The sequence below is a fragment of the Pecten maximus genome, chromosome 5 (genome assembly GCF_902652985.1).
Source record: "Pecten maximus chromosome 5, xPecMax1.1, whole genome shotgun sequence".
In the NCBI taxonomy this organism is placed as follows: Eukaryota; Metazoa; Mollusca; class Bivalvia; order Pectinida; family Pectinidae; genus Pecten; species Pecten maximus.
Genome location: NC_047019.1, coordinates 46,952,417 through 46,965,654, shown reverse-complemented (window position 1 = coordinate 46,965,654; position 13,238 = coordinate 46,952,417). Strand labels below are relative to the sequence as shown.

Here is a 13,238-nt window from a genome sequence, read left to right as displayed (position 1 = left end):
ACAGAGTGTTTACAGTTAGTGTACCATGACTGATCTTACAGAGTGTTTACAGTTAGTGTACCATGACCGCTCTTACAGAGTGTTTACAGCTAGTGTACCATGACCGCTCTTACAGAGTGTTTACAGCTAGTGTACCATGACTGATCTTACAGAGTGTTTACTGTTAGTGTAACATGACTGATCTTACAGAGTGTTTACAGCTAGTGTAACATGACTGATCTTACAGAGTGTTTACAGCTAGTGTACCATGACTGCTCTTACAGAGTGTTTACAGTTAGTGTACCATGACCGCTCTTACAGAGTGTTTACAGCTAGTGTACCATGACTGATCTTACAGAGTGTTTACAGCTAGTGTACCATGACCGCTCTTACAGAGTGTTTACAGCTAGTGTACCATGACTGATCTTACAGAGTGTTTACAGCTAGTGTACCATGACTGATCTTACAGAGTGTTTACAGCTAGTGTACCATGACTGATCTTACAGAGTGTTTACAGCTAGTGTACCATGACTGATCTTACAGAGTGTTTACAGCTAGTGTACCATGACCGCTCTTACAGAGTGTTTACAGCTAGTGTACCATGACTGATCTTACAGAGTGTTTACAGTTAGTGTACCATGACTGATCTTACAGAGTGTTTACAGTTAGTGTACCATGACCGCTCTTACAGAGTGTTTACAGCTAGTGTACCATGACCGCTCTTACAGAGTGTTTACAGCTAGTGTACCATGACTGATCTTACAGAGTGTTTACTGTTAGTGTAACATGACTGATCTTACAGAGTGTTTACAGCTAGTGTACCATGACTGATCTTACAGAGTGTTTACAGCTAGTGTACCATGACTGATCTTACAGAGTGTTTACAGCTAGTGTACCATGACTGATCTTACAGAGTGTTTACAGTTAGTGTACCATGACTGATCTTACAGAGTGTTTACAGCTAGTGTACCATGACTGATCTTACAGAGTGTTTACAGCTAGTGTACCATGAATACTTTACAGAGTTTTTACAGCTAGTGTACCATGACCGCTCTTACAGAGTTTTTACAGTTAGTGTACCATGACCGCTCTTACAGAGTGTTTACAGTTAGTGTACCATGACCGCTCTTACAGAGTGTTTACAGCTAGTGTACCATGACTGATCTTACAGAGTGTTTACAGTTAGTGTACCATGACCGCTCTTACAGAGTGTTTACAGCTAGTGTACCATGACTGATCTTACAGAGTGTTTACAGCTAGTGTACCATGACTGATCTTACAGAGTGTTTACAGCTAGTGTACCATGACTGATCTTACAGAGTGTTTACAGCTAGTGTACCATGAATACTTTACAGAGTTTTTACAGCTAGTGTACCATGACCGCTCTTACAGAGTTTTTACAGTTAGTGTACCATGACCGCTCTTACAGAGTGTTTACAGTTAGTGTACCATGACCGCTCTTACAGAGTGTTTACAGCTAGTGTACCATGACTGATCTTACAGAGTGTTTACAGCTAGTGTACCATGACTGATCTTACAGTGTTTACAGTTAGTGTACCATGACTGATCTTACAGAGTGTTTACAGCTAGTGTACTATGTCTGATCTTACAGAGTGTTTACAGTTAGTGTACCATGAATACTTTACAGAGTTTTTACAGCTAGTGTACTATGACTGATCTTACAGAGTTTTTACAGCTAGTGTACCATGACTGATCTTACAGAGTGTTTACAGTTAGTGTACCATGAATACTTTACAGAGTTTTTACAGCTAGTGTACTATGACTGATCTTACAGAGTGTTTACAGCTAGTGTACCATGACTGATCTTACAGAGTGTTTACAGCTAGTGTACTATGACTGATCTTACAGTGTTTACAGCTAGTGTACCATGACTGATCTTACAGAGTGTTTACAGTTAGTGTAACATGACTGATCTAACAGAGTGTTTACAGTTAGTGTACCATGACTGCTCTTACAGAGTGTTTACAGCTAGTGTACCATGACTGATCTTACAGAGTGTTTACAGCTAGTGTACCATGACTGATCTTACAGAGTGTTTACAGCTAGTGTACCATGACTGATCTTACAGTGTTTACAGTTAGTGTACCATGACTGATCTTACAGAGTGTTTACAGCTAGTGTACCATGACTGATCTTACAGAGTGTTTACAGTTAGTGTACTATGACTGATCTTACAGAGTGTTTACAGCTAGTGTACCATGACTGATCTTACAGAGTGTTTACAGTTAGTGTACCATGAATACTTTACAGAGTTTTTACAGCTAGTGTACTATGACTGATCTTACAGAGTGTTTACAGCTAGTGTACCATGTCTGATCTTACAGAGTGTTTACAGTTAGTGTACCATGACTGATCTTACAGAGTGTTTACAGCTAGTGTACCATGACTGATCTTACAGAGTGTTTACAGTTAGTGTACCATGAATACTTTACAGAGTTTTTACAGCTAGTGTACCATGACCGCTCTTACAGAGTGTTTACAGTTAGTGTACCATGACTGATCTTACAGAGTGTTTACAGCTAGTGTACCATGACTGATCTTAGAGAGTGTTTACAGCTAGTGTACCATGACTGCTCTTACAGAGTGTTTACAGCTAGTGTACCATGACTGCTCTTACAGAGTGTTTACAGTTAGTGTACCATGACTGATCTTACAGAGTGTTTACAGCTAGTGTACCATGACTGATCTTACAGAGTGTTTACAGCTAGTGTACCATGACTGATCTTACAGAGTGTTTACAGCTAGTGTACCATGACTGATCTTACAGAGTGTTTACAACTAGTGTACCATGACCGCTCTTACAGAGTGTTTACAGTTAGTGTACCATGACTGATCTTACAGTGTTTACAGCTAGTGTACCATGACTGATCTTACAGAGTGTTTACAGTTAGTGTACCATGACTGATCTTACAGAGTGTTTACAGCTAGTGTACCATGACCGCTCTTACAGAGTGTTTACAGTTAGTGTACCATGACCGCTCTTACAGAGTGTTTACAGTTAGTGTACCATGACTGATCTTACAGAGTGTTTACAGTTAGTGTACCATGACTGATCTTACAGAGTGTTTACAGCTAGTGTACCATGACCGCTCTTACAGAGTGTTTACAGTTAGTGTACCATGACTGATCTTACAGAGTGTTTACAGTTAGTGTACCATGACTGATCTTACAGAGTGTTTACAGCTAGTGTACCATGACTGATCTTACAGAGTGTTTACAGCTAGTGTACCATGACCGCTCTTACAGAGTGTTTACAGCTAGTGTACCATGACTGATCTTACAGAGTGTTTACAGTTAGTGTACCATTACTGATCTTACAGAGTGTTTACAGTTAGTGTACCATGACCGCTCTTACAGAGTGTTTACAGCTAGTGTACCATGACTGATCTTACAGAGTGTTTACAGTTAGTGTACCATGACTGATCTTACAGAGTGTTTACAGCTAGTGTACCATGACTGATCTTACAGAGTGTTTACAGCTAGTGTACCATGAGTGATCTTACAGAGTGCTGACCCGTGGCCAGATAGCTCAAATGATAAGAGTGTCTGTCTAGAATTCAGAGGTCCTGGGTTTGAGTCCCAGTCTGGTTGTTGCATTTTCCTCTCCTGATATATTTTGCATCCAACTTAATACCCCAGGAGGTGGTATAGGGTCTTGTGTGTGTGTGTGTTCGGGGTAAAAGACTTTGTTGAAGGAGGGAGGAATGTTGCAGAACTCGACTGGACTGAAATACATTGTAGTTAATAGAGCATTACCAATCTAGAGTTTGGAGGTCCCGGGTTCAAGTCCCAGTCTGGTTGTTACATTTTTCATCTCCTGTTACATTAGAAATTATGACAGCACATCCATGTCATGCACACTGTGTTGTTGGCATGCCCAAGATATTCGTTAGTACCGAGTTATAAATAAAGTGTATACAAACACCATCATCAGTTGCTATTTGGCTGAAGATAGTGACTATACTACCACCTTCTGCAATTGTTCCAGCCTAACCCTTGGCCTACGCTATTTCTCAGAAAGTACTGAAGGGATTTTTCTCAAATTCCATATGTAAGTTCCCCTTGGTCATTAGATAAGCATATTGCATTTTGGGACTGATCGAAAAACAACATGGCCGACTGGCAGCCATCTTGGATTTTGACGTTGAAGTTTGTTATTGCTATTTCTCAGAAAGTGCTATAGGCATCTTTCTCAAATTTTATATGTAAGTTCCCCTTGGGCCATAGTTGTACATAATGCATTTTAGGACTGATTGGAAAATAACATGGCCAACAGGCAGCCATCTTGGATTTTGACAATTGAAGTTTTTCAGTGTTTATAGGTCTTAAAAAGTACTGAAGGGATTTTTTTTCAAATTTCATATGTAGTTTTCCCTTGGTCCCTAGTTGTGCAGATTGAAATTTGGGACCGATCAAAGAACAGCATGGCCAACAAGTTTAATTTTGGTGTGGCTGTTGATTATATTATGCTGGATAATGTGTGGATAATAAACATGTATTTTCAAAACTTTTTTCACATCAATCAAAAGTGATTGGAAGTTTTTGGACAATGATTGGAGTATGATAAACATCTAGATGATGTTGACATCAAGGTAGGCTGTCCATTATAGATATTGTTTATATTCAGGTTGTGTACCATTAGTGTACCCTTTATATGTCTTTAGATATCACAGACACTGTTGTCTATCCACAGAAACGCCGTACCCTGAGACAGACCCTACAGAGACAGAGAGATGAACAGTTGGCATCTAATGCACTCAGTGCTAAGTTCCTGGCGGCGCCGGAGGGAAACGGTACCACAATGGGTGAGGGGCACCATCAGGGCCATCGCCTGTCCTACACAGAGGCCACAGGTAGCAGACTCTATGCCCCACCCCCCGGGGCCATGGCTCACTCAAACACCAGGTCTGTCACTATCAACAACCCTGCCTACTCCTCTGAACACCACGATGACAACCTCGTTTGAAGGTCACCTGAGGTTTATAAAGACAAATAAGGGTATTGTCTGTAGATGGTATCCACAGATAGTATCCACTGGTGGTATCCACACATAGTATCCACTGGTGGTATCCAATGATGGTATCCACTGGTGGCATCCACAGATAGTTCTACTAGTGGTATCAAATGATGGTATCCAATGATGGTATCCACTGGTGGTATCCACTGGTGGCATCCACTGGTGGTATCCACTGATGGCATCCACTGATGGCATCCACTGGTGGTATCCACTGGTGGCATCCACTGGTGGCATCCACTGGTGGCATCCACTAGTGGTATCCACTGGTGGTATCCACTGATGGTATCCACTTGTAGTATCCACTTGTAGTATCCTCTGGTGGTATCCACTGATGGTATCCACTGGTGGTATCCACTGATGGCATCCACTGGTGGTATCCACTGGTGGTATCCACTGGTGGTATCCACTGGTGGTATCCACTGGTGGTATCCACTGGTGGTATCCACTGGTGGTATCCACTGGTGGCATCCACAGATAGTTCTACTAGTGGTATCCAATGATGGTATCCACTGGTGGTATCCACAGATGGTATCTACTGGTTGTATCCACTGGTGGTATCCACTGATGGTATCCACTTGTAGTATCCACTGGTGGTATCCACTGATGGTATCCACTTGTTGTATCCACTGGTGGTATCCACTGATGGTATCCACTGGTGGTATCCACTGGTGGTATCCACTGATGGCATCCACTGGTGGCATCCACTGGTGGTATCCACTGGTGGTATCCACTGGTGGTATCCACTGGTGGCATCCACAGATAGTTCTACTAGTGGTATCCAATGATGGTATCCACTGGTGGTAACCAGTGGTGGTATATACTGGTTGCATCCACTGGTGGTATCCACTGGTGGTATCCACTGATGGCATTCACTGGTGGTATCCACTGATGGCATCCACTGGTGGCATCCACTGGTGGTATCCACTGGTGGTATCCACTGGTGGTATCCACTGGTGGCATCCACAGATAGTTTTACTAGTGGTGTCCAATGATGGTATCCACTGGTGGTATATACTGGTTGTATCCACTGGTGGTATCCACTGGTGGTATCCACTGGTGGTAACCAGTGGTGGTATATACTGGTTGTATCCACAGATGGTATCCACTGGTGGTAACCAGTGGTGGTATATACTGGTTGTATCCACAGGTGGTATCCACTGGTGGTATCCACTGGTGGTATCCACTGGTGGTATCCACTGGTTGTGTCCACTGATGGTATCCATTGGTTGTATTGACTAGTTGTATCCACTGGTAGTATCCAATAATTGTATCCACTGGTGATATCCACAGATAGTATCTACTGGTTGTATCCACTGATGGTATCCACTGGTTCTATCCACTGGTGGTATCCACTGGAGGTATCCACTGGTGGTATCCACTGGTGGTATCCACTGATGGTATCCACAGATAGTATCTACTGGTTGTATCCACTGATGGTATCCACTGGTTCTATCCACTGATGGTATCCACTGGTGGTAACCAGTAGTGGTATATACTGGTGGTATCCACTGATGGTATCCACTTGTTGTATCAACTGGTTGTATTTACTGGTGGTATCCACTATCCATTTGTGGTATCCACTGGTGGTATCCACTGGTGGTATCCACTTGTAGTATCCACTGATGGTATCTACTTGTAGTATCCACTGGTGGTATCCACTATCCACTGGTGGTATCCACTGGTGGTATCCACTTGTAGTATCCACTGATGGTATCTACTTGTAGTATCCACTGGTGTATCCACTGGTGGTATCCACTGGTGGTATCCACTGATGGTATCCACTGGTGGTATTTACTGGGTTAACAACATGTATCAAATGCAGTGTATTCCTGTCATCTGGACATGATAATAGACGGTGGCCCGACAACTTTGTAACGAAACACTGGGTCATAGTCTCATGTTTTCAGAGAGTTTTGGGATAATTCTATCCTGATGTTCATTTAAGATATAAACTGAGATTTATGTGTTATTTTTTAATATCCTCAAACCAGGTATTAAATGGATTCCTCTGATCTACAGTAGTGAGTTACATTTAATACTTTATAGCATTGTCAGATACATGTGTGTCTTGTTTTAAAATTCCTATTTGCTGCTGATAGTCAAAAGACCATATTGATTCACATCCATACAATGTAACTTTTTCACTGGACCAAATAATGTATTGTTTCACAGCAATACAATTAATCTTCACTGGGTACCAAATACTGTATTATTTCACAGCAATACAGTGTATCTTTACTGGGGACCAAATACTGTATTGTTTCACAGCAATACAATGTATCTTTACTAAGGACTAAATACCAGATAGATTAAATGTGCAGAAAATGATATTAGTGAAAAGTACAGATGTTTGGCACAGTTTGTATCATTGGGCTATAACAAACAGTTAATGTGTAACATCTGTACAGGTGTCTTTGATGTGTAACAACAGGTGTTGTTGATGTATAACACCTGTACAGGTGTTGTTGATGTATAACAACAGGTGTTGTACACAGATGTTGTTGATGTGTAACACCTGTACAGGTGTCATTGATGTGTAACACCTGTACAGGTGTCGTTGATGTGTAACATCTGTACAGGTGTTGTTGATGTGTAACACCTGTACAGGTGTCATTGATGTGTAACACCTGTACAGGTGATGTTGATGTGTAACACCTGTACAGGTGATGTTGATGTGTAACACCTGTACAGGTGATGTTGATGTGTAACATCTGTAAAGGTGATGTTGATGTGTAACACCTGTACAGGTGTTGTTGATGTGTAACACCTGTACAGATGATGTTGATGTGTAACACCTGTACAGGTGTTGTTGATGTGTAACACCTGTACAGATGATGTTGATGTGTAACACCTGTACAGATGTCGTTGATGTGTAACACCTGTACAGATGTCGTTGATGTGTAACACCTGTACAGGTGTCGTTGATGTGTAACACCTGTACAGGTGATGTTGATGTGTAACACCTGTACAGGTGATGTTGATGTGTAACATCTGTAAAGGTGATGTTGATGTGTAACACCTGTACAGGTGTTGTTGATGTGTAACACCTGTACAGATGATGTTGATGTGTAACACCTGTACAGGTGTTGTTGATGTGTAACACCTGTACAGATGATGTTGATGTGTAACACCTGTACAGATGTCGTTGATGTGTAACACCTGTACAGGTGATGTTGATGTGTAACATCTGTAAAGGTGATGTTGATGTGTAACACCTGTACAGATGTCGTTGATGTGTAACACCTGTACAGGTGATGTTGATGTGTAACACCTGTACAGGTGTTGTTGATGTGTAACACCTGTACAGGTGATGTTGATGTGTAACATCTGTACAGGTGTCATTGATGTGTAACACCTGTACAGGTGATGTTGATGTGTAACACCTGTACAGGTGATGTTGATGTGTAACACCTGTACAGGTGATGTTGATGTGTAACATCTGTAAAGGTGATGTTGATGTGTAACACCTGTACAGGTGTTGTTGATGTGTAACACCTGTACAGATGATGTTGATGTGTAACACCTGTACAGGTGTTGTTGATGTGTAACACCTGTACAGATGATGTTGATGTGTAACACCTGTACAGATGTCGTTGATGTGTAACACCTGTACAGATGTCGTTGATGTGTAACACCTGTACAGGTGATGTTGATGTGTAACACCTGTACAGGTGTTGTTGATGTGTAACACCTGTACAGGTGATGTTGATGTGTAACATCTGTAAAGGTGATGTTGATGTGTAACACCTGTACAGGTGTCATTGATGTGTAACACCTGTACAGGTGTCATTGATGTGCAACACCTGTACAGGTGATGTTGATGTGTAACACCTGTAAAGGTGATGTTGATGTGTAACACCTGTACAGGTGATGTTGATGTGTTACATCTGTACAGGTGTTGTTGATGTGTTACACCTGTAAAGGTGATGTTGATGTGTAACACCTGTACAGGTGTTGTTGATAAAATTGTCCATTAAGTTTGTATTTCATATTTTGTATGTGGTACAAATGTTGCTGTGTCCATTTCTAATGTTTTGTTATGGTTTGTTTTTTTACCTTGTATAATTCTCATAACTTTAGAATTTTTAATGAAACAATCAAATATAATCAGATATACTCAGAAATAATTTTAATTGCTGTCATATAACTTCCATATTTATATTATACAATGTTGTGATCTCGATACCACTGTATGGTATCTTTGGCTATGTTTGTATGATCCTGGTATGCTTTTGTTAATTTCTTATTAAAACTTGTGTTGGGATATTGTGTTTTTTAGAATGGCTTCAAAATTATGAAAAAAAAGGTTTTGCTATATTTATTTGCAAATTGAGAGTAAAATATTGTGAATTTTTCAAAAATAGAGGTGGGTTGAGAAGTAGAACTCATATGTCGAGACATGTAGACAAAGCAGAGCTACATGTAGCTAGGATACACATTCAGGACCTGCCCTCAAACTTAGTGTTTCTGTCGCATCTGTGCTTGGTTTTTCATTCCGTGTTTCTGTCGCATCTGTGCTGCATTTTTCATTCCTGAATGATGTTGCAAAAACAGGTTCATAGCTGTTAACATGATTGTTTAGCCCACTATCAGATGATTGGCTATTCAAGTCACCATTCCTCCACCTGCTCTTCCATCCATAAACAATTCTTTTTATCTTTATTTCTTCAGAAGTACGGGAAATATCTTTAACTTCACATGTCAGTTTCCCTTGGTCCCAAGTTGTGCTCATTCTATTTTGAGTTTGATTGGGAAAACAAAATGGCTGACAAACAACCAACTTGGCAGTTGAACTTTATTATTGCTACTTCTTGAGAAGTACGAATGTGTACTGTGAGGATATTTCTAAAAATTAACGTGTAGGTTCCACTTTGTTCAATTTGAGTCTGTTTGGGGAAACAATGTCCGACAGGTGGCTGTATATCTAGGATTTTGAAAGATATTACTATATATATATTTCTTGGGAAGTACAAGGAGGATATAATATTTCTGAAACTTATGTAAAATTGTGGGTAATTCCCCTTGGTTCCAGTATTTGTGTCCATTTAATTTTGAGTGTGATTAGGAAAACAACATTGTTATTGCTATATCTTCAGGAGTGCTGCGAGGATATTTCTAAATCTTGGTTTGTAGGTTCTTCTTGACCCCTTATTATGTATGAATAACTATGCCTTTCCAGAGGGAATAAGACAATTATCTTTAGTAAAAGTTGTAAGAGAACATTGTATTAGAAAGCTGCAAACACACCATCACTTGGAACACCCAAGGGAGTCACTATCTGGACATTCCTGTCTGCTCGGTCAAATGCCACATATACATGGACAGGATACCTGTTTACAAATTGAGTAAACAGAGTATCCCGCAGATTCGCTAATTAACTCCGACTCTGCAGTCTAGTAAACTATGGGCAACTGCATCCTCGTAAACCCTGTTACAACAAGCACAAAAAACCTCACAGTCAAGTGGAGTTATCCACATTTTAGCAATGGATTTGCACGTTCTGTTGAGATTAGGACATACATGTCAACCTCTGAAATCTCCAATGAGGGAGATCTCCCTCATTCCACATCCAAAATGAGGGAGAAAGTGTGTGAAAAAAATCGCAACATTTTTGTTGCATTAACTCAGGGTAAATTTTGATAATAAAATTTGACAACAATGGTTAATTTTAAAGAATATTTAAAAAAAAAAATGATCGAAAAAATGATTAATTCTTTTAAAGAATGTTTCCAGAAAACTCGTAGAGAGGAACTGTATTTAGTGAATTATAAATGATTTAGTCACTTGAAATCTGCAACCAGTATACAAAAGTAACTAATTTTCTCCTGATTTTTTTTTCATTTGGTCTGAAATATTTCTAAATGTATTTATCAAATTATCTCCCTTCCTTTCTCAAATATTTAATTACACAGTAATTTATTAATTATTTTTGTTTTACTACTAGTTCTATTAAAACAAACTTCTTAAAAGTGTTTTTATTTTTTTCTGACCCAAATTGAAATAATATAATAGGATAACAATTGGGTAAGGACTGATAGAGTCATTTCACGATGAAGAATTTTGAATCTTTTGTACTAGAAGAACAATCTAGACGAGATTGCCAATTGTTAATTGATTCTTTACAAAGAAGCACATATTTGATAAGTTTTTTCCAATAGAACTTGGAGGGAAATTTACCAAAATTTAGAAAATTAAGCAAATTGATATCTCGGAAGTTGTACTTGTCTAAAATAGCTCAGATATATGTAATAAAATCCTTTTCAGCTTTAAAAATACTAAGGAAGGTAATCCTGGGATGGCACTTGATAGTTTGTGAAAAGAAAAAAACATAATCAACATTGCACCTTGAATACATATAATTGTTAGCTTAATGTAGTATTGACTGGAGCATAATGAGAACAGACCAAGTTTATAGAATGCCCGAAAATCCTCCTTTTTGAAAGGTTTTATATGTCAATTACTTCTGACAATCTTATTTTGGATGTTCAGAGATTTTGATATTGAAAATTTCAGTGATCTGCAATTAGTCTGTGCAGAGACCTACAGTTGAGTGTAGACTAAAGGTTACACAAAGTGCACTCCGAGTGCACTCCGTTTGGACTCGGAGTGCACTCCATTTGGACTCCAGGTAAACTTGGAGTGCACTCGGAGTGCACTCCAAGTTTACCTGGAGTCCTATCAGGCTCCAATCCTACCTGGGACCACATGTATCACATGTACCTGTAACCAAGTACATATATACATAATGTTTATAGATAGATATATACTCTTATACATTTAGACTCCTTAACATGTAACAATTATATATGTGTTACTGTTTTATCTTTGTATATATCATCTTATTATTTTGTTGGTTCATTTTTCATTGGTTAAACCCTACATAAAATGAATAGATCTGGCACGTCGTTGAAAAATGTATGATAGCATTCCTTTGATTTGAAGAGTTTTAACAAGCCACATCAATTAGTAGAAAATTGGCAATAAACAAAAATGTATATAAATTTGGCAAGTTGTTTGTGGTCTCTCAAAATGTAGAGTTTGATTGTGTACTGGACATAACTTGTACTCGAAGTACTAAGTACTGTTTTTAATATATTTCAAATACTTTTCTTCCAACAGTTTATATTTATCTTAACATACAATAAAAAAGAAAGTTGTTTTTTTTATCACCTGGATAGCATATTCCGGATCTAATGTCTAATTTTGATTTACAGTTTAACATCAGACTTACATTTCTATTTGGTAAACCAATTTTTTTTTTTGTTATGCCTGCCTCATTAAATCCAGGTTATACATGGAGTTCTTTTAACAGTTATATCAGATACATCCTCCCCCCCCCCCCCCCCCCCCCCCTCCCCCCAACTTCCAGGTCAATATTTACCTGTATATCAAGCGTGATTACAGGGGTGTGGAGAAAAGACAGACTTACACTGACCCCAATAATGACCCCTTCCTCCAAGTTTACCTCGTAAGGTGTGAAGATCTGGACAGGTGTACACACGGTCATCTAACTAGATAAAGACCCCCTTAATTGTTAGATGGAAACTGGTCATCACACCTTACCTTTACCTAGCCCCAGTTTCCTCTGGCCCTGACACACACCATGTCTGGTGTAATATGGTGTCAGGGCCAGAGGAAACTCCGGCTAACCTTTATCAAGGTCTAATAGAAATAAAGGTACATACTTGTGACGGTCGATATCTGACACTTTTGAAATTATATGATTGTCCATTCCTATTACAGTATTATTAAAACAGTTATAAGTCATTTATAGAAAAAAAAATGTTTGAAATTTTTTTTATTTCAAACTGGTACTATTACTTTATGTCTTTGATATTATAATGGAAGCATGTATAGAGTATTAGAGGTCAATATGTAAATCAACATAGATTAATATAATTTTCATGTTTGAGTTAAGTAAATACTTATCAAACATTCCATACACCAACTGCAGCGGGCCTTATTTTTTTAAAGTTTGAACATTTAACTTTATGATTTTATAATTGGCTTGAACAACCATTGTACATTCATGACCTGTATCTGTTACATACAATGTATGAGTGACACATATTATGATAGCTATTGACAGAATGGGATAGAAAACGATGTAGTTCCAACAGGTCAGTTTTACAGGTAAATGGTACATAGGTTGCCGTGTCCAACTGCCCTGAGGCAAATTTTACCTCAGGCTCTATAATCTTATTTCCTGGATGAGAACAAT

The 13,238-nt window shown here is 39.1% G+C and overlaps 2 protein-coding genes across 3 annotated transcripts in view; one reads left to right on the top strand and one right to left on the bottom strand.

Annotated features, from left to right (window-relative positions):
* The window catches only part of LOC117328198 (glutamate [NMDA] receptor subunit 1-like), a 62,634-nt gene extending 57,475 nt beyond the window's left edge, over positions 1-5,159 (top strand). Inside the window, exon 18 of one of the 2 annotated variants that reach the window (XM_033885628.1) lies at positions 4,694-5,159. In XM_033885628.1, the coding sequence (XP_033741519.1) occupies positions 4,694-4,966 (273 nt within the window). In that variant the 3' untranslated portion in view covers positions 4,967-5,159. The remainder of the gene's footprint in view (positions 1-4,693) is intronic. The other variant, XM_033885630.1, reaches the window with a different exon arrangement.
* Positions 5,160-6,431: 1,272 nt separating this feature from the next.
* Positions 6,432-9,275, bottom strand: LOC117328493. Its single transcript, XM_033886029.1, has 3 exons — positions 8,821-9,275; positions 7,509-8,764; positions 6,432-6,695 (listed from the first exon to the last, which is right to left on the bottom strand). The coding sequence occupies exons 2-3, from the start codon at positions 8,454-8,456 to the stop codon at positions 6,432-6,434; spliced, it is 1,212 nt and encodes a 403-aa protein (XP_033741920.1). The 5' UTR covers positions 8,457-8,764; positions 8,821-9,275.
* Positions 9,276-13,238: the final 3,963 nt, after the last annotated feature.

Coding starts and splice junctions, on each gene's coding strand:
- LOC117328493 (XM_033886029.1), bottom strand. CDS start 8,456: ATGTTACACATCAACATCACCTGTACAGGTGTTACACATCAACATCAC. Junction 6,696..7,508: donor TACACATCAACAACATCTGT/GTACAACACCTG, acceptor GGATACCACCAG/TGGATACCACCAGTGGATAG.